This window comes from Chelonoidis abingdonii, chromosome 1, assembly GCF_003597395.2.
Source record: "Chelonoidis abingdonii isolate Lonesome George chromosome 1, CheloAbing_2.0, whole genome shotgun sequence".
Classification (NCBI taxonomy): Eukaryota; Metazoa; Chordata; order Testudines; family Testudinidae; genus Chelonoidis; species Chelonoidis abingdonii.
The window spans coordinates 134566996-134589995 of NC_133769.1; the positions used below are offsets into that span (position 1 = coordinate 134566996).

At 41.9% G+C, this 23000-nt stretch overlaps 1 protein-coding gene across 2 annotated transcripts in view; it reads right to left on the bottom strand.

Moving 5' to 3' along the window:
- WNT7B (Wnt family member 7B) overlaps positions 1–15980 on the bottom strand; it is a 145523-nt gene extending 129543 nt beyond the window's left edge. Inside the window, exon 1 of one of the 2 annotated variants that reach the window (XM_032763006.1) lies at positions 15511–15980. In XM_032763006.1, coding sequence (XP_032618897.1) covers positions 15511–15581 — 71 coding nt within the window. In that variant the 5' untranslated portion in view covers positions 15582–15980. Of the gene's footprint in view, positions 1–7339; positions 7698–15510 lie in introns of those variants that run through there. The other variant, XM_032763005.1, reaches the window with a different exon arrangement.
- Positions 15981–23000: the final 7020 nt, after the last annotated feature.

Consider the following 23000-nt stretch of genomic DNA (forward strand, 5'->3'; position numbering starts at 1 on the left):
TCTTCACTAGGATTTTACAGCAACGTAGCTTTCGGGCTGTGTGACGGGGTGTACTTGCTCCACACTTGACAGGAAGGGATAAATCCCACAGTCTAGGGAGAGAAAGCCACACACCCCTCTCCTCTACTGGGAAGGGTCCAAGTGCTGGCTCAGTATAAAATGGAACAGCCCAGTCATTCTAGGCTGGCCGCTGAAGGGAAAGAATGCAACTCACAGGCTCCAGCCTGGGAGCAACTGGAACCCCAGACTACGGGAGCCAGAGACACCAAGGCCCAGGCAGGCAACTAGATGCCTGCGGACACCCAAGGGTGGCTGGAGCTGCTGGGAGCAGTGCAGGCTGAGGAAGCCAGAGGCTCTGAAGATGTCCAGACCATAGCATCAAAAAAAAAAAGGTAGGAAGTAGCCCAGGGGAACTTGATGGTGGGCCAGTTATTGAACCGGATCTTGAGTCAGCATGTTTCAGCCAGATTCCCCACTGATTCAGTAGCACACATACTAAGCACTGCCAAGGCCCTGGGCTGGGAACCGGTGGAGTGGGAAGGCCTGGGTCCCCCTACCAAGGCCACCACACACCATCGCAGGTGGCAACCCACTTTCCCAACTCTAGCCATCAGGCTGCACAGCCCTGCTGAGAAAGGCAGCTTTATAGATTCTAGCCACTACCGTACGGCTCGAGTGGGAGGGTGCTTGTATTGACCCCTGGCCACTAGGCTGCACAGCTGGGTTGAGGAGGTCAGGCATGCTGACTGTGGCCATTAGGCCATATAGCCCAAGTGAGAGGATATTGACTTCAGCCATTAGGCTGTACTGTCCTGAGGCTAAGGGTGGACAGGCAGACATAATTATGGGGCCTTGACACCTTTATCCCGCCTCAAAGGGAGATGGGGTTCACTTGCCCCATGACAGGCTGTAAAGAAAACACCCTTTTGGAAGTGGAGGCATAACCTGAGCGGGAGATGTGAAAAAGATTATTCAATGCTTTATATAGAGAACTGTGGTGTTATCCTACCAATTTTTAGGAAGAGAGGTGGACATAATGATCAAGATAGAAGACATGGACATTTTTTAAATTAAATCTGCAGCATTGTTTTGTATCTAGAAAGTGGGACCCCCCTTCTTCTTCCCCCCCCCCAACCATGTTTCCATTAGTAGAAATAAAAATTACAATGCATGTTCTTTGTTATGAGTGAATATTGCTGAATATAGAGGCCCATTGCAAACCCAACCTGACCATCCACATTTGGGGGTGGGAGGGAGGATCTATTATTTTATCTTTGGGGAAGAAAGGAGTGGGGAGGGAGAGAGAGAGAGAACTGCATGACCCTTGGGAGAATTAAAATGCTCACTGAGAATCACTGGCCTTGTCTTTTGTTTGATTGCATTGTTTTGCCTGAGCTCCTGATCTCTATTAGCCTCCCATGCAGCCCAGGGCTTACCTCTGCAGCTTTCAATTACAAGTTTGACTGTTTGCTGGTATATTCATTCATGCCAGCTATTCACTAATATGGCACAATCCAAATGTCTCAAAGAACATGGAAGTTTTTGCAAGAACACAGAAATCTTGGAATCCAAGATAGGGATCTAGGTTTACTCTAAATCTTATTCTAAGGCTATAATGGTGAATCTCTGTTTATTTTCCACATAGTGCATAGTTCTCTCCTGTTAGATGATCTAGCCAAAATTATAAAATATGTGTGCTTAAATATGGATTTGAGGGTAGTATTGGGTGGATCTATAGAGACAGGGAGGAGAGGAGAGGCAGCCAAGCAGCAAGGAGAAGCAAGCAGACAGATGGACCGTGAGCAGTTGCAAGCCATCTGGCAAGGAGTTAGCAGGTGCAGGTGTACTTGCCAGCCTGGGGGGAGGAATTACCTCTGCATGTTGGCCATACACTGAGGGCATAGTTATGTGCAAAAGGGTAGGACAGTGAAGAAATGGGCCTGCAAAATTAGCCCAGGGTAACCAGCTCTGTACAGAAAGATTCCAGAAGAGATGCAGTGTAGCAACCTTTTGATCTAACAGCTGTTCCCAATGTTCCTTTACAATGACTTGGCAGAACTAAAGAATTGTTATATTTTGGGGGTCTGAAATCAGTTCTTTCAGTAGCTTAATCCCAGTTATAAAGCCATGTATACCCAAGAACAGAAAATAATCTGTGACATGCTACCTTTGGAATACCCTACTATTGGACAAATCTAATGGGTTTTGGTTTTACCATATAAAAACTCTATTTGTCCAGTCTAGATGTAAACCTAACCCTTCTTTGTTTGGCTTCCAAAATATTTTCTTCTGGAGGATTTTCCTTCTTTATTTTATATGCTAGCATCTTTGCATTAGACCATTTTCCCTGCTCACTTGAATAATTAAAATGATTTCATATTTATTTTAATATGTCCCCAAAGCATTCTGTGTAATAATTTCAGGATGCCATCCTAGATTATGAACAATGAATGTAACCACTCCCTTTTCTTCATTATTTAACACTTGACTCTTTCGATTATCTACTGTTTCTGTTTTGTTAGGTGTATATCAAAAGTCTAAAGTCTGGAGCCATAATTGAATTTCCCTGAAGTTCAGAATCTGGAATTTGGGCCTAGATTATGACAAAGATTTACAGTCTGGCTCCAAACCTCATCAAAGCAACAAGGTGTTTAGTTTGGGCCTACCTCTAAAAGAACTAGGAGCCTCATTTTCAGAAGCGCTAAGAACTGACACTTCCAATGGTTTCAGCTGGAGCTGCTGGGTATTCAGCTTTCCTGAAAGCAGGCTTCATATCTCTGTGTGACAGCTTTAGTGTGTGAGAACAGTCCATTAAAACAAATAATCCAACCTCACATTGACTTTAACACCATGAGGGACATGCAAGTCATCTTCAGCGCTCTCTCTCACAAGAAAGTATTTATTGTAGTGCGTGTTAGGAAAGGCCACTCTCTTCTGATGTGTGAGTTTCCCTACGGCTCTAAGACAACATATCCCATAACAACCATGCAGTATCAAATCTCATTCAAAAGTCTTTTATTATTTATCATTTGTTTTACAGTAGTGTCTAGAGGTCTCAGTAGAGATCAGGACCCAATTGCGCTAGACATTGTGCAAAAACCTAGTAAAAGACAGTCCCTGCCCCACAGAGCTTATAGTCTAACTAGACAAGATAGACAAAGTCTGAGAGGGGGAAACAAGGAGATGAAGTAACTTTCCCAAGATCACACAGCATCTTAGTGACTGAGCCAGGAATAAATCCAAATCCAGTACCCTAGCTAATGTACTGTGCTGTGTGCTCATTTTCCCACAAAGCTAAGCACAGCAGATGAAAATCTGTAGTGACCTACAGCCCTAATCTTTAAGGGTTCAGAATTATTATTCTCCTATTGCTACATGAAAAACCAAGAAATCCGCTTTAACCCATCCCCTTAGAGTATGTAGTAGACCCAGGAGCAGAGGATGTGGAATTACAATGTTTTAGGGAATCACAAGTGGCAACATCAGGAACATTAACAAACTCATACAGAGGCAGTTTTCTCTCCTTACATTTTGAAATCAGCCAGCACTGAGTGCTGCTTACTAATGTAAAAAGTTCTCCTTCTTGCTGTTTTTAATGTACGATCAGCATGAAGGCTTGTGCTGTTACTCTGTGTTCAAAAGGACAATTCCCATTCACATCAAATAAATCTCTGACTGGACAAACTCTCCTCCTATACCAGTACATAGCCCATGTTCTACAAGCTGTAAGCAATGAATCCCCAACCAATGCATTGATCTTGCCATATGAAAGTGAATAGTGGGAAAAAATACACAGATGTTACGTCCAAACATTAGACTACAACCTCTTTATTTTAGAAGATGCCACCAAGAAACTATGTATATCCCCATTGTAGGAAAAGGTGCCACCTTGTATTATGCTTGCTTTTGTCTCTTGTACATTTATACTAATTGGTTATTAAGAACCTGTTTTATTTTACATGTATAATTTATCATAGTCTTTCCAAAATCCGTCTACCAGCAGCTTATTTTTATTTGAGTCATGTTTCTTTTTTAAAAAATCATAAACGAATGGTTTCTGGTCACAAATGTTTACAATAGTGCAGAGGTCCCAATTATTACCATGCATGTACACCAAAATAACAACAACTTTGCCAGACTGCATATTCACCATATACAGATGTATTTGCTAAGGTATCCCTTTTCTAACCAGTTGTGAGTATAACTAACTGCAACCTACTTTTTGGTCGACTAACCCATGAAACCATACCACTGTGCCTACAGTGCACTAAAACACGTTAGAAATACACTGTTTATTCTGATTATGTGGGTTTTGTTGTATGCCTTTTGAAACAGAAATCCGGTGCCCGCATAGAAACAGGCATACACCCCAAGTCTTCGTGAAGCCAGAGTTTTGCATCCTTCAGTACAAAGTATACAATTCTCTTGTAAACAGAAGCAGTTACAACGGTCATATTCTTGTGCGTATCAGAATAGAATAGAAAAATCCGTAGGGAAATGTACCTCATCACTGGCAGTCCCTTAGCAACGGGAGAAGCAGCCTCCCTAGACAAAAGCAAACCTAAAGAGACCCCAGTAGGTAATAGTCAAACAGCCTCTACCATGCTTTAATCTTCAGACGCTATCATGATTAAGCCAGGGACAAATGTTTGTCCGCAAGATAAACAACACAAATCCAGAAGGCGCTCAACTAACCTCTCTCTATTTTAACTGTCAAAAGAAAACCCCCGCAAGATATCACAATGCGTCACGGTTTCCTTCATTTCTCACACTTTATTGGAAGGGAAGACTTTAGCTGTACAAAACCCATGGTCTGGGACCCTACACAAAGAGTCAGGCTAACTAATACTAGCATGCATTTGATGGAAATAGAGGAATTTCAGGCGTTTAAATAACATTCTTGCTGGGGTGGAGAGGAAAGGAGCGAAGTCTTGCTTGCACACAGATGTGTGGATTGCAATTACATTCCTGTTTAGTCTGAGCAGCTTTCTTCTCCAGGACACAAGGCTGTGTTCATATGGATTTATTAATCAAGTGACGTGCTTGTTGATTTCGGCTTTGCTTTGTTATGTGTCACCTCCTGATCCCTTTCCTTTCTGCTCTACTTGATTGCAATAGGGACCAAAGCTTAGAGCTCACTCTAACTCCCCAAGTCTATTTCAGGCAGCAGAACAAGTGACCTGACTCACAGGATGAGCTGGGGATGGCACAGGGAAGGGAGAGGGCATTATTTATCCCCAGCAAATTCTCATGGTCACAGATGAGCGCTCAGAAGATCTCCAAGTAGTTAGCTCTAAATAAAGCCTTGCTGCCCTCGTATTCCCCCTCAACAGTTGCCTTAGTATTATTATTATACTTCTATAGCTTTTGCATTCGGACCTTATAATTATGTCACACAGCAAGGGAAACCGCCAGCATCCCAGCATCTGGTGTGTGGTTTAAAACTTTTGTTTCAAGATTTAAACTATTTATAGAAGGCAAACTTTGTAGGATAGTAATTTCCTACGGTTTTGAGAAAATATGGCTACGTTTATATTAGAAGGGGTTTTTTATTTATTTATTATAACTGTTGACCTTCTAGAAAAGAAGCCAATGCTGTATTTTATAAGCAAGTGGTTACCTACCAGTAGACATGACCCGCATGGGAAAAACAGAGCGCTTTAGCTATTTGGTTTGATCAATAGCATCCAACTAAATTAAACCGAACATGGTTCCATAAATCAAGCGTCTTTAAAAATCAGTAGCCAAGGCATGTGCATTTCATTAAGAATTAAGAATGCAGAAATAGACATGTTTAGTTTCTTTTGATGGGTGTGTTTATTCTTCCTTCTCTTGCGTGGCGGAGGATTATGTTTTTCCATAGGCTACCAGAAACTAGAGATATACACCGTATGTGTATATATAAACGGAAAGAGGGCAAACATGTTAAAATCACACATGCACACACAATTCAGCGGGCAAAAGTTAAAGTCGTGGCATCATAAAAAAGTAGATTCTGATCAAGACACCGTGAATATGAAGTGAGCGTTAAATAGGAATCCTGAAACAGGTTTTTCTTATTAGGCTGTAGGTGCAGGTTCAAGGTCTTTTGAACGGACTGGTACAGTCTTTGGCAAACCTCGCAGCCTCCCTCAACCACAGCCAGGTAACCTTGACAGCTGCCTACTGAAACGTGCCTACCGCGTCTTTTATGTCCTTCAGACCCAGCCACGGGCCCGATCCTACATTCTTTGTATTTGACGTGCCAAACCTCCATTGAAGTCAGGGGAGTTCAAGGTGCTCAAGGAATGTAGAAGGATCGGACCCTAAAACCGTGCTCGGCTACTTCAGTTCTCCACATTCCATGTGGTTAGCACTCAGGTGGCTTTGGGCGAGCAGAGGCACTTGACATGTTTTGCCTTCATTCAGGGCGCAGTTAGTTTCTAGCCCCTTCCACGTGTGAGCCAACTGCGGGATGACTTTCAGGCGGACAGGAAAGCTAATGGGGTCCTAAGGTTGATTTTTTTAAGTCAGAAACACCTGACAGCCTAAAACCAGGAACAGCTAGCCATCCTGATGGGAGACCTTTAGGACCACCAGCGCCGGCACTCACTCCAGAGTTAACAGGAGCCAAGAAAGCACATATGTGATTACAGGGATTTAATTTAAAGATCGAAACTATTTCCAATCCCACACACCCTTCCCCATCCCTAACCCCTTCCTCCCCCGACCACGAGAAAGGTTCTGGAGCCAGCTCTAACTCCTAAATCAGGTCAGAGATAATTCATTTGGAAAAGCATCCAGTTCTAGCAACGTATCGGTAGTTGCATTTGTCCAGCCTAGCTTTGTTTTCACAGGCTTTGATGATTTCTGCTTTAGTCTATACAGATGCCCCGGGCTGTATAACCTTAGGTCTGTATGTAGATAGATAGATGTAGATATTTCCCCTTTAAGAACATTAATAGATATCGCCCTTCCGCAGGCTTTTGCAGTTCCTCTAGGAAAAGCTCAACCCTATGTCCTTTCCTCCTGAAAGTTCAGGTGTGCTTCCCCATCATTCAAGAGCTGACAAAATGTCACCTTCCCACGATAGCGTAAAACATTCGGAGAGATGTGGTCTGTGCTCTGCTGGGTGTTAGATAAAGCAGCATCTCGCGCTAGGGAGAAAAGAGCAGCTATCAACCAACTTCTCCGGCTACCTGGCTCCTACGCCCCCCTGACAAACTTAAAACATCAGCATCATCACACATTTCACAGACCTGCTACAACGCTATGTAACCCGGCTCCCTTCTGTCAACCTGCCCCCAGGTAGCTAGCGGGGTCATTTTAAAGAGTATTAAAAAAAATCTGGATCACTTACAGGTAACTCCCACTGGTAAGGATGAGGAAAATCTGAGGGTAATACACTGAGAGTAAAACACTGCGAGATGAAAAAAGGAGCATGGCTGAATCCCGTTTATACTCTTGGAGTTCGCTTCCTTGATTATTCCTTTCTGGCCCCCCCAGATCGTTATTCCCCACCCGTTTTGGTGTCAGCTGTGGCCTTTTTGCTTGAATCTGAGTTGGAATCCAGTCCCTTGGGCGTGGGGGGGCTTGTTTGTTTGTTTTGTTTGTATTGTTGTGCCTAGTTTCCCCTTGGTGCTAAAGCGTATATGTTGCTGCTGCTGCTGCTGCTGCTGCCTCTGGCTCTGGAATGCTGCCTGTCATGTCTCAGTGGTTGGAAGCTGTTAGAGAGTGGGTTCGCTTGTTGGAATGATGATGGTTTAAGGGATTTGGATGGCAGAAAATGCCTCTCTCTCTCTCTTTCTCTAACTCTCCTGAGACTCCAAGCTGCCATTGGGCAGTCAGTCACTGCAATCCGCCTCCTTTTTTTTCTTTTTTTTTTAAAGGGGAGGATGACCATGGAAAGACACTGATTTAGCCAAAGCTCTGCGTTCTAGCTGTGTGCACTGCCTGAGACCGCTAGATACATCTTGCTTTGAAAGCAAGCCTCAGCAAGTTGGTCATATATTTTAAACAAATCATCCGCTCTGCAGGCTGCGAGCTCCGGTGCTGCGTAGATGGCACTATTTCAAAAGCTCGCGGCTAGAGGATGCTGAAGGAACTGGGCAGCTATAAACACAAAACTTAGTTTGATTAAATTTGTTTTATAATGGAAGGCTGCTCCCCCTCCCCCATCTGAAACACTGCAAGAGAAGCTGGTGGAGGGAAGGATCTGTTATTATAGCCTCCTGAATTGAAAATTAAACAGTATTTCAAAGGGTCCTTTCAGAAAGCCAATGTTTATATAGTCGCCTGAGTAAAAACATTAACAAACAGACAATTCTTTAAATCTTATTTTTTTTACTGGCTTGTCGTTCGGGTGGGGGGAATTGGAGAAAATGAAGTAGCTTGTTTGGGGGGTTATAGTCCTTTGCCAATATGCCTGGCATCTCTGAGCGGCTCAGGAGGCATCTTCGCACACACCGCTCACATTTCACGTAGAATAAGATTTTCTTTATCAGAAGATGAAAGTTTGAGGAGCAGTGTCACCTGCTGCTTAGTTCCCTCTTCCCTTCATTACTACGTACGTTCTCAATATTCTCGCTGTTTACTACATTATTATGTTTTCATAGGGTTAGGTAATAAATAATTTACACCTAATGTGTTTCTGAACATATTGCAAAGTCAGCCAGTAACTAACACGTCAGTGAAAAGTTTGTGATGAACAATTATTCTTACTTTTGGGTGTTTCCCTTGTTTGGAAAAACCATGGGACACTGTATTTGTTAGTGAGGAGAATTGCGGGGCAGAAAGACACGCTAGCTTCCAAGAACTGGAATTGGAAAAGGAGCCCCGAGAGAGAAATACAACAGGTAATTTAGCATAACTGCAGCGGAAAAACTCCAGGTCCCTCATTTTTACAGTTTTCTTTAGTCCATATAAATTATGTGTTTTCCCAGGTTAGTTCCCAAATATTTGCACGAGTTTTCTTTAACTTGAGTGTTCCAAATATCATGAAAACATCTTTTGAGACCATATAGCTAAATATCTTTAGGTGTCTATTATGCAATAAAGGAATCCTCCAAATGACGTTAAGGTTACAAACTAAGTCTAAAATGTTTACATTTTCTCTACCTATATTATCAGAATCGTTACTATTTTTTGTTTTATTTAATCACTTTCATCTACAAGTTTAATATCATCCATTAGTATAATTAACATTATCTTGAAAAATATAATATTAGGGAATAAGGGGAAACGCTTTATATTGTTTAAAGAGTTTAAAGTTTAAGTTGGATCCTCTAACTTGTGATATTTCTTTGTAGTACATACATATATACGTCCCACTCTCCATCCCACTCTCTCAAACATATTTATAGGTATGCGAGTAATGATTTAATTACGTGTAACTATGATAAATGTAAATCAGAAGAGTTTTCAACAAACGGGTTTTTTAATTTTATTTCTAGCATGCTTTTCCAGATTGACCATTCAGATACATTTTAAAATGTTTCCTCTTTTAAAGAACAATCAGATCCATGTTTAAACAGTAAACCTTCCCCACTTGGCACTGTAAAACCTCCTGAATGAGGTGGTAATATTTTACCTGGCGTAGTTGAAACTAACATGATTTGCCCATCTGTAACTGTAGAATTAGGACCGATATTATCTATAGCGTTAATTTACAATACATGACTAGATTAACACTCTAGAAAACAAAACGAAGTCATGCAATTTATTCTTTTGGAGTGACATTACGAAATGGTAAAACGAGAAATAAGTGGAATTACGTTCCATAAACTTCCCTCTGTGTGTGTGTGAGCGAGAGAGACGCATTTGCTCCTATTGTGTTTTAAAACCGAATACTCTCCCTGTAATAAAGTGGTAATGTAGTTTATACGATTATATTATCAGTAACCCCAAATATGACATTTTTGAGCATGTACCGGTTGTTCTCCCCCACACAAGTATGCTCTAAACGAACCAGAGCCAGAACAGCAGTGAAATGGTTACCAACACCATCCTATAGAATGAGCCTGAAGGAACGATTTCCCCCCTCTTTTATCTGTCTACTCCGAGCTTCATTTTCTTTCTTTTGACAACTCTGAGTGCAAAATGTCCAGAATAAGTGTACATCAAAACCTGGGAAACGTTTTAAAGTGTGTCTGTTATGCACAGAATTGATTTCTTCACGGAAATAATATTTATTGCGTATGTCCTGCGGAAGTTAGAGTACGGTGCACGACAAATGAGTTGTCTAGAATTTGCAGTTGTCTGGCTGGCAAGCCATGTGAGAAGGCATAGACTGTCACTAGGGTCAAGAATTGTTTTTTTTCGTGATGGCTAGTATTGAAATCAGAATAAGATGACAACATTTCATTTAGCCTTTGTAAAGATTCTGAGTGGAAATGTCAGAATAGTCCGCGGGATTGAGATCCATTGATTTTACATGAAAGAGATGTGTGTAAATCCTCTAGATTGCTTTGAAATGTTCAGTCTCTGACTACAGTAGTTAAAATATTATTAAAGTTTAGGAGCTACCCAGTATTTGGCCCCTTCTTGGAATTGCTGTTTAGACTAGCCCGGAGATTAAGTGCTCTTTATCTTAGTTATTTATTTAAATCTGATTTTTCCCTGTACGCTTTAAAATATGCATTTTAATATTCTTTCGTCTTTAACAAAAGATGAAGCATCAGTCGCTTCATTCTTGCTGGCTAGACCTCGTTCTCATGGATCAAACTTTATAGGGTTTCCAGAGCAGCGATGCACTTAATTTTCATTTACAGCTAAGGTGCTTGGAGTCCACGTGCATTGAAACCATGTGCGTATTTGTTATATACTAAATAAAATGCAAAGTCCTGGAAAATAAATAAAATGCTAAGCCCAAATACCCGTGTGGTTTCTGTATAAGATGAAGCATTTTATTTGTGTAGTTACAAAATTTGAGGTTTGGCCAGTTCTCCAAGCCGTGACAGAGCGCAGGAAAAGGATAAGAAGCTAAAGGTTTGTGCATCTGCTACACCACCATTATGTTCCATAGATTAATTCAACCAGGGAAAGCACTGTCAAGAAATTCATTTCTCCCGTTCCGGGACAGCTTACGCAGACAAAGCTCCCACTGACTGCAGGATCTGACCCACAAAGTCGATTTATGTCCACGAGTAATATAATTTAGAAGAGCGCCTCCAGAGAAGGCTTGATTTCGTTGTCGTTTTCTGTATACTGTCACAATAGCAAAACAAATGTTCAGACAGAACCATCATTCGGTTTCTGTTCATCCGTTCTTTTTATTGATCACATGCGCTTAGAAGGCGGAAAAAATGTCCTCCAGCCTTTTCAAACACATGCCCGATCTTACTAGACTAGCTGATGCTGAAAATACAAGAGTGCAACATTTAAAAATCATCAAGACACGCCAAACTATATGTGCCGTATGCCGTTGCGAGGTGATGTGAAAAGCCAGCACATTATAGCTTCATGCTGCGACCTGGTTAACAGGGCATCCACCTCTACAGGGGGAATCGTTTTCCCAGAATGCATTCAAGTGGATTAAATGGCTCCACTGGATTAAATAAATGGCTCCACTGTGATCAAATAGTTAAAGGGCTTTCGACTTCCTTTCTCCCCCTCGCGCCCCCTCCCCCATGTTACTCTGACTTTCCATTCGCAGTAAATTTTGTTTTCTTTTGTTCCAGTGCTGATGCTTAAATATGTTCCTTACCTGTTCTCTGTGAGAGAATAAAACGAAAGGAAGCATCACATTGACAGCACTGGTTTCAATTTAGCCTAGAGTTCCATCAGTGGCCTCCACCTTTACAAAGCTTGTATCCATTATTCTCAGACTTTACCTTTATATTTGCACCTAGGGTACATCTATTATTTTTAATTTGCATTTTTTATAACAGTATCTGTCGTTGTGCAACGTTTGTGGGCAATACTTATTTGCAATATCTGACATTAATATTTTAATCCTGGTTGAAAACTAAAGGAAATGCTTGCTTAAATATGAGATGTTTTAACCAGCCTGAGTTGAGGGGTTGGGTTTTTTTTAATTTTGTTTTTTGAATTCGAACCTCAATTGAGGATAAAAAGCTGGTTATTCCTATTTTTGTCTCCGGCGCTGCAGGTGAAGTATTTGCCATAACAATGCAATATTGTTTAAAATGTGAATACCTCAGAAATTTCCGCATGCTCACTCCTCTGATTTCCTGTGTTAAATAACTGGCAAAATAGTCAAGGAGAGGACTCATTATTGGTTCTTAATACGAAGTCATGCTTTACCTCGTGCCCGTCACTCTGCAAAACTCTCAGTCAAGTCACAGAATGGAAATGAAGTCAATGGCAATTTTGCCTAAGTGAAGACTGCTGGATCGGAATTATACCCTCTCGTCCTAATGACAAATGCCAGTTTCTTTGTTAAATTTAAAGTGCTGACACCCAATTTCCACATATGTCATTGGCTAGGCAAATGTGTATTTGATGCTTCCTTTCTGAGGCTTTAGTTTGCCAGCGTCCTCTCATTATTTAAGTGAAGTTTTTGCAACACTTTATTAAGGTTTTAGTATTTTCTCCATAGCAAATAAAATAACTGCAAAATATAAATTCTTTGCTATGTTGGCAAAACAACACTCGTATTCATACTGCAAATTAAACCCAAAAGCACTCGAAGGCAGGCTGCTACTTTATCAACCCATCCCTTCCTTTCTATGCAAAAATCTGACTCCAAAAAGGTATCATTACAGCCAAAGGATATAGTTTCAACAAAATGGTAGTTCCAGAGCTTGATGAAAGAGGAAATAATTGCATCCCACATGTCTAGCCCCGAAGTAGCCCAGGATCTCAGAGCAAATTTCTCTGCTATTGTTCAGGGAAAGTGAAATATCATCATCCCCTTAAAGAAATGGTGAAAGATCTGATGGAGTTTCTATACGAGCTTTTACAGTTCTTACTTCACATTCGTTTTTAGTTATGGGGACAATTCATCAATGTCCTTTTGTTCTTGTTCTGAATTCTCTTTTTTAAAGTTGCATATTTAATGTCTAACAACAAATGTCTGCCCCTCCAGACTTTACCATGTTCCAAATCTTCTGTTCGCTTAATTATAAAGCCACTATGGAAATGAATCTAGTCTAACAAAGTCATTCCCTTGTACTGCAAACTATTTGGTCTTGTCTTTTCGCTGTGAGAGATCTCTTTCTTTAGCTATCTAGGCATGTGCAGTGTTCTCATCGTTGTAGTATCTAATATCTGAATACAGATGACAGACGTTAGCACTATATTATATGATGACACAAATTGGTTAGCTATAATAAAAAGCTAAAAACAGCTTTTAAAAAAAGATAAATAGCTTCAAAAACAGATTAGGCTTTCAGGAAAAATCGAATATCTATCCAGCAGATACCCCTGGGAAATAGTACCCCCTAACTTTCCCCCTGTATGGATATAAGCCAGTGCAGAAAAAAATCGATTAAAGGCAAGGGGCTGTTCTGCCAAGACAAGACCCTTAGCAACGTGAAAGATACCCAGTCATTCCGATTCTGTTCTATCTGGTCCCTTTACGATAGTGTCTGAGGGGATAGTTGCAACTCTGTCAACTTCGCGTTATTTTCAATGTTTTCTTATTGCTGAGTGGAGCTTCGCCTATTCACTCTGCTTCCTTCCCCCGACCTGAAGAAGAGCTCTGTGTAGTTCAACAGCTTGGACTTCTACCAGCAGAAGTTGGTCCAATAAAAGATACTATTATCCCACCTGTATTGTCTTTCTAATGCACTACTAACGGACAATCTTACATTTATTTCCTGTGCCCTGCCCCATGCAGTTAGTGGAGTTCTGTACCCTGAATCCATTTCAGTTAAGATAACACACATTGTGTGTCTGGTTAAACAGACACCTGCGAATAGCGACTTGGAAAAAACTAGCTTCTGTCCATTAGGCAACCTGCGGGAAACACTCCGGAAAGCCAGTCCATTGGGCCACATCTCTTGACTTTCCTATCCCATTGTAAACAAGGGCATCTCATGCCAATTATCTACAGCCCTCTGATTCCTTCGAGATGGCTAGCTGGGTGATGGGAGAGTGTAAGTTAGCAGTACTTGAGCTAGTTATTTTCCCCATCAGTAAACTGGCCCTTTGGAGCTGATTTTTCCATTGTGTGATCTTAATACTCTGCTATTCTGTTCACTTGATTACGGATTTCCTCCCTCTGGCCTTCCCCCCCCCTCCCGAACTCTATGATATTTTGCCCCTGCATTGCACTGAAGAGTACTGCGCTGCTTTCTGAAGGTGCTGCGCTTGCTGGGAGCAACACAAAATATCAGGTTAGGTAGGTGGTGCGGTTCTATTAAAAAAGTCAAGCGTGTAAAACAATATCAAAGTAAGAGGAGGGCAAGGGATGGTTGATGTAGTTTGTGCTCCAAAGCTGTATCACATTATGGCTTGGAGGGAGGTGGATGAGGGTGGAAGATGAACCCCAGTCTTTTACCAGGAGGCACTCTACATTATTCTGTATTGTGGTGCAGTACCTGTATGACTGAATCTTTCTGACTGCGCTCAGTGCAATTATCCTCACTTTAATATAATTGCAGCTCCTCTCTGCTCCCCCCCCCACACCTGTATTGCTTTCAAACTGAGAAGCAAGAATTTTCAGATTACAACCCACTTTATGCATTCTTGATCATTTAAAAAAAAATCCCGCAGCTATGCTAAGGCAGGATCTTTTAAGAGTTTGCAGCTCGACAGGTAAGAACTCGGCTGGGGCTCAGGAATGTGGAAATACAACTCAAGTCAGCCTACTGCGAGAGCAATATTAATAAGGGCATACAGGTGAGTGAGTGAGAAAGAGAAACTTGGCAACTAAAATAACATAGTGATCTAGATCATTGCGGTCAAACAACAAGCAAACTTTTGACTCCCCAGTAGCCCTGCTAAAATGTGGCCTGGAAGGGCTGCAGTCAATGAGCAGAACACTGAAGCTACAGCCCTGGGTTCCTGGTGTGGTTCAGGGTTGTTTTATCAGAGAGGTAGACGGACCAGTTGTCAAGTCAATTTCAACACGTCTGTGTGATGGATAGGAGCGCAAATTGTGTCTAGGCCTGCATTAAAAAAAAAAAAAAATCCGCGAGGGCAGGTTCAGACCAGGGATTTTCCCTCTCCCACCTCCTTGACTACTTAAACTCTGCTCTATTGTCTAATCTCATCAATAGTGGCTGAGCTAACTCCGTCAGTTTTCTGAGGGGCTGTATGCCAGAGCTAATATTTTAGATTCGATTAAATAATTCAAAATAAAAGAATCTCTCCACATGGCCAAGCTGGTCCCTGCAGGCTGAAAGTTACTGTAGCTTCTATTCGCCGGTTTAAAGCAGTGGCATTCTGATTACAATCACAATAAGACACTTAAAAGAAATACACATTTTCACTGTTCTTTTGCTGATGGATGTGAAACCTCAACATGTCTTCAGAGACACAGGCAGAGAACCATCACCCATTTTTGGCAATATATTTTGTTCACAAGTTTGAGCTAAAACCCAGAGGATTAGTGCGATCACTTACCCTAGTTTGACATAGATGACTCCAAAGCATAGAAACACGTAGAAAATCCACTTTCGAAAGTTTCTGTGCATGATCTAGAGAATGGACTGAGCCATAAAAATGCACAAAAAGTAGAACTGATCTCTGCCGATTAAATCCCAGTCAAGAGCATTTCTGAGGCTACCCAAAAACGGAGCCGGTCGAACTGTAAAAACTCAGCAACGTTCAGACAAGATTTTTTCCCTAAAACCATGGTGACCAAAACTGATTCTGATAATGGGGTGAGGGGGGCAGAAAGAGTTTATCAAAAAGGCAAATCAAAAACCCAGGACAGCCCGTTTGAGAGAGAAAATGAGCAAGCCCTGATCTTGATCAACTACCTCACAGAGCCCTCAAGTTCAATGTGTTTTTACTTGTTCTGACTTCCCCAGGTGACACCACGTATCTTGCAAGCTGTGGCTCCAGGTAGGAGGAGGATCTCTTTCACTCTCTCTCTTCCTCCTCCCCTCCTCCCCCCTCCCGTGTGTGTGTGTGTATGTCAGAATCTACCGCATCTCATCCTTTACACACACATATGTAATGCAATCAAGCAGTCACAAAAGCATTTGTCTCTCGTGGAGCAGTGTGGCTAGCTTGTTTGTTTATTTTGCAAAATCGATGATTAAAACTTATTTTTAAAAAAGCGAAGAAAGCCAGCTCTTCCATGTCTGTGTATATGTCGCTACATGCCGTACAATATAGTGTGTGTCTATATCTGTATCTTGCTAGACAGCTGAATGTGTGTATACCTGTAGGCACGCCTATCACTGAATGGGGTGGTAGTTATATATAGTCTTGCAAAACAAGAAAGCATTCTTACTCCTTTAAGAAATACCCAGCTTCTTAGCGAGGTTTAAGTTATCCAGGTCGGTTTGCCTCAGGGTGCATAGAGATTAATACTTCTCAATTTATATTCAGTCATTGATACTCAAGCCTGTTTAAGATGTCGAATTTTTTTAATCTCACTGGTTTTGAGATCTGTTCCATTTACTCCTACAATCAGTGGGCGTTTGTTTCGATATATGCACTATATGTGTATTTATGCCTACAGATGTATGCATAGACACATGCATATATAAATAATCACATAAACACTCATCTGTGTGTTTGTTATATATACCTACACCTATGCAGATACACACATGCGCATATCATTTTTAGTAACAGGAAACCTATAAAGCTAGCTGCACCTTACAAAGAGAAACAGCGAAATACACACCGATATAAATGTAAACAAAAGCAGGCAGTGACAAACAAAAGCAGATAGCGAACACAAAACTGATTGTAAGCCATCTGCCTTTGCCTGAGAAAACATTTTTGTAAATGCATCAATCTGCGCTGCTTATATATACTGCAAAACTGTATATCGTTTTCGAGATGATCCGAGATTAACTAGTTAATAATGTCTGGATTTTCGTACCCTGAGCTACAATCAATCGTAACCCCATTCGCACACCCACTTAGCAGATCTCGTTAAAATCCTCAGAGAACTACTGAAAAGAACATCTATTTTGGAGGAGGTATGAACACAGCGAGATGCTACAAAATGCTCACAGAAAAGGAGCAAAGTGAAACAAGGAAAGGAAAATCGTGCAGTGGTATTGATTTTCCGTATCTCTCTAGCTCCTGTGGAGTGGTGGAAGAATGACAGACAGTGGGTGAGCCTGCTAACTTTGTTCAGGATTGCGCTCAATTATATCTCAGTGCGAATCAGTAAAACCATTCTGTCTTTCCCCCATGCATGCCTCACATTTCATTCTTTAATAATCAACGAGCTGGCTGTCATAGGCAACCAGCCCTCCCCCAGACCACTTCACAAATTTCCTTACACGTGATCATCAGTCACATCTTTCTTGAATGCTGTTTTTTTAATATCTTGGACAATCTTTGCCTTATTGATTTTCTGACATGCTCACTGTAACTGTTTTAAGTTTATGTTTTCACAAAAGAGAGCACGGTCCCTTTTTGAAAATATATAGGGATAAAACCGTTTTCGTATTCTGAGCCACAGTGCTTATATCTCATCCTAAAATCTTCAACCAAGAATTGTTAAGAAAACGTCCTTCAATCTGCATTTCCCCCCAGGTTTGTGTAATTCTCAGACCTTTTCAGAACAGAATTGTAATTAGGGACTCCTTTACCCCTCCTTCTCCCGGGTTTTAGACCTAGCCTTTCTGCTGGGCATGTTTTTGAACGTGGTTGTAGTAGGTGGAGCTCTCAGGTAGATGGGTGGTCCACACTTGAGATGCAAAAGTCCTTTTCTTGCTTGGACAGAAAACGTTAACACGTTTTCTGGAATAACCCGGGATGACAAGGAAGGTAATTGAGAAGTTCAGCGGACTGTGACAAGAGCAGAGATGGTGAAAGTAGATATCTCGCAAGAATTTTGTTTCCTAACTTGTCAAAATTCATTTAGTATCCTTTGGGGGCAGAGGCTGGGTTGGATGCCCGCCGCCCTCTGATGGAAACAAGGCAAAGATTCTGCTTTTCCCAGGGCAGCATCTGCGAGCTATGGGATAACACCGCCACCTAGAGGAAAGGAGTGTCCACCGGAGCAGCTTTAGTGTCGACAAATTGTCTATAAACACGGCCTTTATCTTGAGACACGAAGAAGAGGAAGAGAAAAGAGGGAGGCAGGAGGGTTAATCTTGGAACTTCCCCTCTTGCTTAGCTCCACACTCTTGACACCTTTTGTCTGGGATTTTTGCTGAAGGTGTGCATGGACCAAGAGGACTAATCATCCAGTTTAAATAATCAGATCTAAACAACGGGAACAGCTGTTCCTCTTCCTCCATTCCTGTTTATCACTCTGCAACCCACTCCCTGCACCCAATGCTGGGTGGACAAACTAACTGTCTAGGCCATACAGTGAAAGGTGGGGTTTTAAATAGCCCTGGACAGGAACCTGGCTGATATCCTCTGAAATATGGTCGAGTGGATCTGTGAATGGTCCTGGGTCATAGGACTGGGAGCAGTGCTCTACCACTGACCCTCTGCGAGAGCTCAGTTTGCCTCAGGCTGCTTAGCCCAGGCTGCTGAGCCCATCTTTGCAGAGTGATTTTCTAGCTAGGGAGTAAAATGTCATGAAAGTGCAAATGATTGTTTATTAGCACTTCTCTGTTTGCAGACATTATTCACCCTCAGACTGTTTGGTGTTTGTGATGACTAGACCGGACTTATTTAGCTAAAAGTGCTGATGCATGCAGAAACGGGTTAAGCAGTGTGGTGCATACGCTTGGGATAGGTCTACGCTTCAAATAAGGTTGAATTTATAGAAGTCTTTTTTCAGAAATCGTTTGTAAAATAATCGATTGTGTGTTCCCACACAAAATGCTCTTAGTTGCATTAAGTCAGCAGACTGCCTCCAAGTACTGAGGCTAGCATCAATTCTGGAGCGTTGCACTGTGGATAGCTGTGTAGCTATCCCACAGTTCCGCCAGTCTCCGCTGCCCACTGGATTCGGGTGTGAGATCCCAATGCCTGTGAGGGCAAAACAGTGTCGGGGTGGTTCGTACATGTTGTCAGGCCCCTGCTTCTCATTCCTCCCTCCCTCGTGAAAGCAATGCAAACACGTTTCATGCCTTTTTTCTTGGTAACTGAGCAGATGCCGTACACGGCAAAGCATGAGCCCGCTCAGCTCACGCACCCTACGTCTCCTGGTGCTGGCAGACATGGGACTGCATTGCTACACAGCACAGCTCAGCCTTTGGCAGCAGATGTGCATTGCGATTGGTAGCCATGGTCATCATATTCCTGGTCTCTTTTAGCGACCTCAGTGAGATGGTCAGGGGGGAGTTACTCAGCCAGCTCATTCCCATCTTCTGCCAAGCACCCAGGAGATGAAATGCTTTGCAGTCGTACTGCGACTATCTGCTGCCAGCCTAAGATGTAAAAGATAGATGGATCAAAACAAGAAATTGACCCGATTTGTTTTGTGAAATCAATGGCCTGCTAAACCCAGGGGGCTGAGTTCAATCCTTGAGGGGGCCATTCTGTGTGACAGTTGTTTGTGTTTCTCCTTGATGCAAAGCCACCCCTTTTGTTGATTTTAATTCCTTGTAAGCCATGTCATCAGTCGCCCCTCCCTTCAGTCAGAGCAACGGCAGACAATTGTTTCATGCAAAACTAGGCGACTAGGTGATGGCAGCCCGGTGACGAGAGGGACATGGTCATAGACTTCTCACAAAGTACAGGCCAGGCAATGTGCCCCAGCAATGTGCACATCATGCTGATGAGCTCTGCAAACACACTGGCCAAACAGGAAATGAAATTCAAAAGTTCGCAGGCCTTCTCCTGTCTACCTGGCCAGTGCATCTCAGTTGAGAGCGCTGTCCAGAGCAGTCACAATGGAGCACTCTGGGATAGCTCCTGGAGGCCAATACCGTTGAATTGCATCCACACTATCCCAGGTTTGACCTGGCCAGGCCAATTTCAGCGCTAATCCCCTCGTTGGAGCTGGAGTAAAGAAATCAATTTAAAGAGCCCTTTATGTAGAAAAAAAGGGCTTCATTGTGTGGGCAGGTCCAGGTTTAAATCGAGGTAACGCTGGTAAATTCGACCTAAAGTCGTAGTGTAGACCAGACCTTAGAGTGTCTTTCCCAGACCTGAAGAAGAGCCCTGATGGGCTGAAAAGCTTGTCTCCCTCACCAACAGAAGGTAGTCCAAGAAAAGATATTATCTCACCCACCTTGTACCTCTATTGTTCAGTTGTTAGCTGTCAAGTAGTATAAAATACTTTTTTTATTTTTCAGATGAAAAGGGAACAGAAAGTTCTTATAATTCAGGAGTTATGGTTTATGGTGTTTGTTTACATATTCATCTCTTATCTTGGACAATAAAGAGAGACCCTTTAATTCTAGGTTTATTTCTGGTCAGCTACACTTTCCAGTCCTCACCTAATTTTGGTTCTCTGACTAGCATAATTCTGCAACATCTTGGTTATAAACATGCTGTTGTTTGGTTGTTCCCTTGATTTTTTTTTATATGTAATCATGGAAACATTTATATTGGTCTTAAATTATATTAAAATCTTATCACAAAACGTAAAAAATTTAAAGCCATATCTGACCTGATGGTGTTCATTTAAAAATAAATCTATTGCCCAACCCGACCCCATCCCATATGTAATCAGCTTTATGCAGAATGTTCTTCAAATTAATTTACTGGAGATGATAGGAGACTAACGGATAAAATTATTTTTACTTCCAAAATAGAAGTTTTCTGTTTCTATCTAAGCTAGTTTAGGTACATTCTTGAGGCTGAAACCCCAAAGGGTCTTCTCAAATCAGTACTCACAAGTTCATATATTGATTTCAACTATTTAAGTTAAAAAAACCCAAAACTGTTTTTCTGCATAGAAAAGCTAGGGCCAGCGTTAAGGTGTAGCAAGCATGACAATTGCCCAGGGTCCCACACCCCAGGGGGCACTGCAAAGCTAAGTTGCTCAAGCTTCTGCTTCAGCTCTGGGTGGCAGGGCTCTGGGATCCAGGCTTCAGCCCCATGCAGTGGGACTTCAACTTTCTGCCCTGGCTACCAGCAGGTCTATCGCTGTTCCTGCTTGGAGGCTCCCCTGAAACCTGCTCTCAGTGCCCTAGGGGGCCCCGGACCCCTGGCTGAGAACCACTGTGATATAGCATGTAAATTCAGTAAACCTGATAAAGATACACTGAACTTGGTTGGTAAAGGCTTTGTTATAATACTCAGACTCCATTTAGTTTACTACGTTTACAGAGACTGACGGACTGATTCCCTGCAAAAATGCAGGTTACTCCCATATAGGGGAATGGAAATTAGGTGAACCTTAGTTAGCAGTTTCCTACTCATTTCTCCCATGTGGGGCGGGATAAAGGAGTTGTACTTCTGTGGCAGAGATCTGAAATTCAGCCCCCTAAACCCCCAGAAGGACAAGCCATCTATGTCACATGGCTACCCGGCCCCTGTAGCCTCTTGATAGCATGGCTACTGTGGGAACCATACTGCAAAGGACTGTAATGAAGGATTTTGCCATTAGATGCTCTAAAAGACTTTGCAACACCTTGAAGAGAGAAACTGAAAAAGGGTTTAAATATTGTAAAAATTTCACCACTCCCCATTGATTTAATTAAGGTGGTGACAGTAACAGGACACTTTGACTTGCATAAAATAGCAGTTAATTTTAAGATTAAGGCTTTAGATAAATAGTAATTACTGTAATAACAGTTTAGAGTTAGTAATCCAAAATGGCAGACACAATAATCCTCTAGGAAAGACACTAGGTTTAGGGTATGGAAAATTCCATCAGCTAGTAGGGAATGACTCGGCATTTCTCCCAAGACCTGACAGGGAGGAGCTAAGGCTAAAGATGATGTCATAAGGAGGAGCTTTACCTAAGATGGCATCACGGGAAGGAGCTTTGCAATATAAAAATAGGATGATGCAATGGGGAGGAGCTAGACAGAAGTAGCAATTATGCTAATACCTGGAAACTGATTGACTGAGCCAGGCTAATGATCTATGCTACTGAGCTGACCTTAAGAGAGCAACCAGCATAAAAGGCTGACAGCTAGCAGGCTGAATGGTGGTTCTGGTTTTATGGGTTGCAGAGCTGCATGGATGTTGTGGACACACAAGAACTGAAGAACAGAAGATTCCAAGAAGTAGCTAGCTGCAGAGACAACCGTAGTATAACCTTCTGGAGGGCAGCAGCTTCTAAGACAGCTACAAAGCAGCTACCTCCCCTATTGCAGTAGCTTTTGCAGATAACTGCTGTAACCTTAAAGGAGACAGCGGCAACTATCTTCTCCAGGCATGGACACCCTCATCTTTGACATTGACAGAGCAGAAGGACCCTCAGACAAGTCAGAGGGATTCTGGGGGTGAGTGTAAGTCTGATTATTTTTGTGTGTGTGTGTGTGTTTGTGTGTGTGTGTGTGTGTGTGCGCGCGTCTCTTGTTAAGCAAGCTTGGGTGTGTTTGTTAATAAAGCTGGATGTCTGTTTTCGAGTGAAATCCACTACCCCCATCCTGTGACCAGCTGATCATAGCTCACAGGATGTTAGTGTTAAGTAAATATTTGTATTAAATCTGTAACATTGTAATGGTCCCTCATACATGTGTAAAGGTCAGACATACTATATTATATTAAGTATGGTCCCAGATTAAAACTAAGGCCTTTGCATATGTTGGGTCCCTATATGCCTATTACATTGTAACAGCTATCTGGTCTGTATATATCCTGTGTATTGGGTGTCTTATTTTGCTGCACCATTTTGTTATATGATTTTTAAATGTCAATCTATTGTGTTTTTACTATGTTCTATGTCAGGGAACAGCAACCTTTCAGAAGTGGTGTGCCAAGTCTTCATTTATTCACTCTGATTTAAGGTTTCGCATAATACATTTTATCATTTTTAGAAGGTCTCTTTCTATAAGTCTATAATATATAACTAAACTATTGTATGTAAAGTAAATAAGGTTTTTTAAATGTTTAAGATG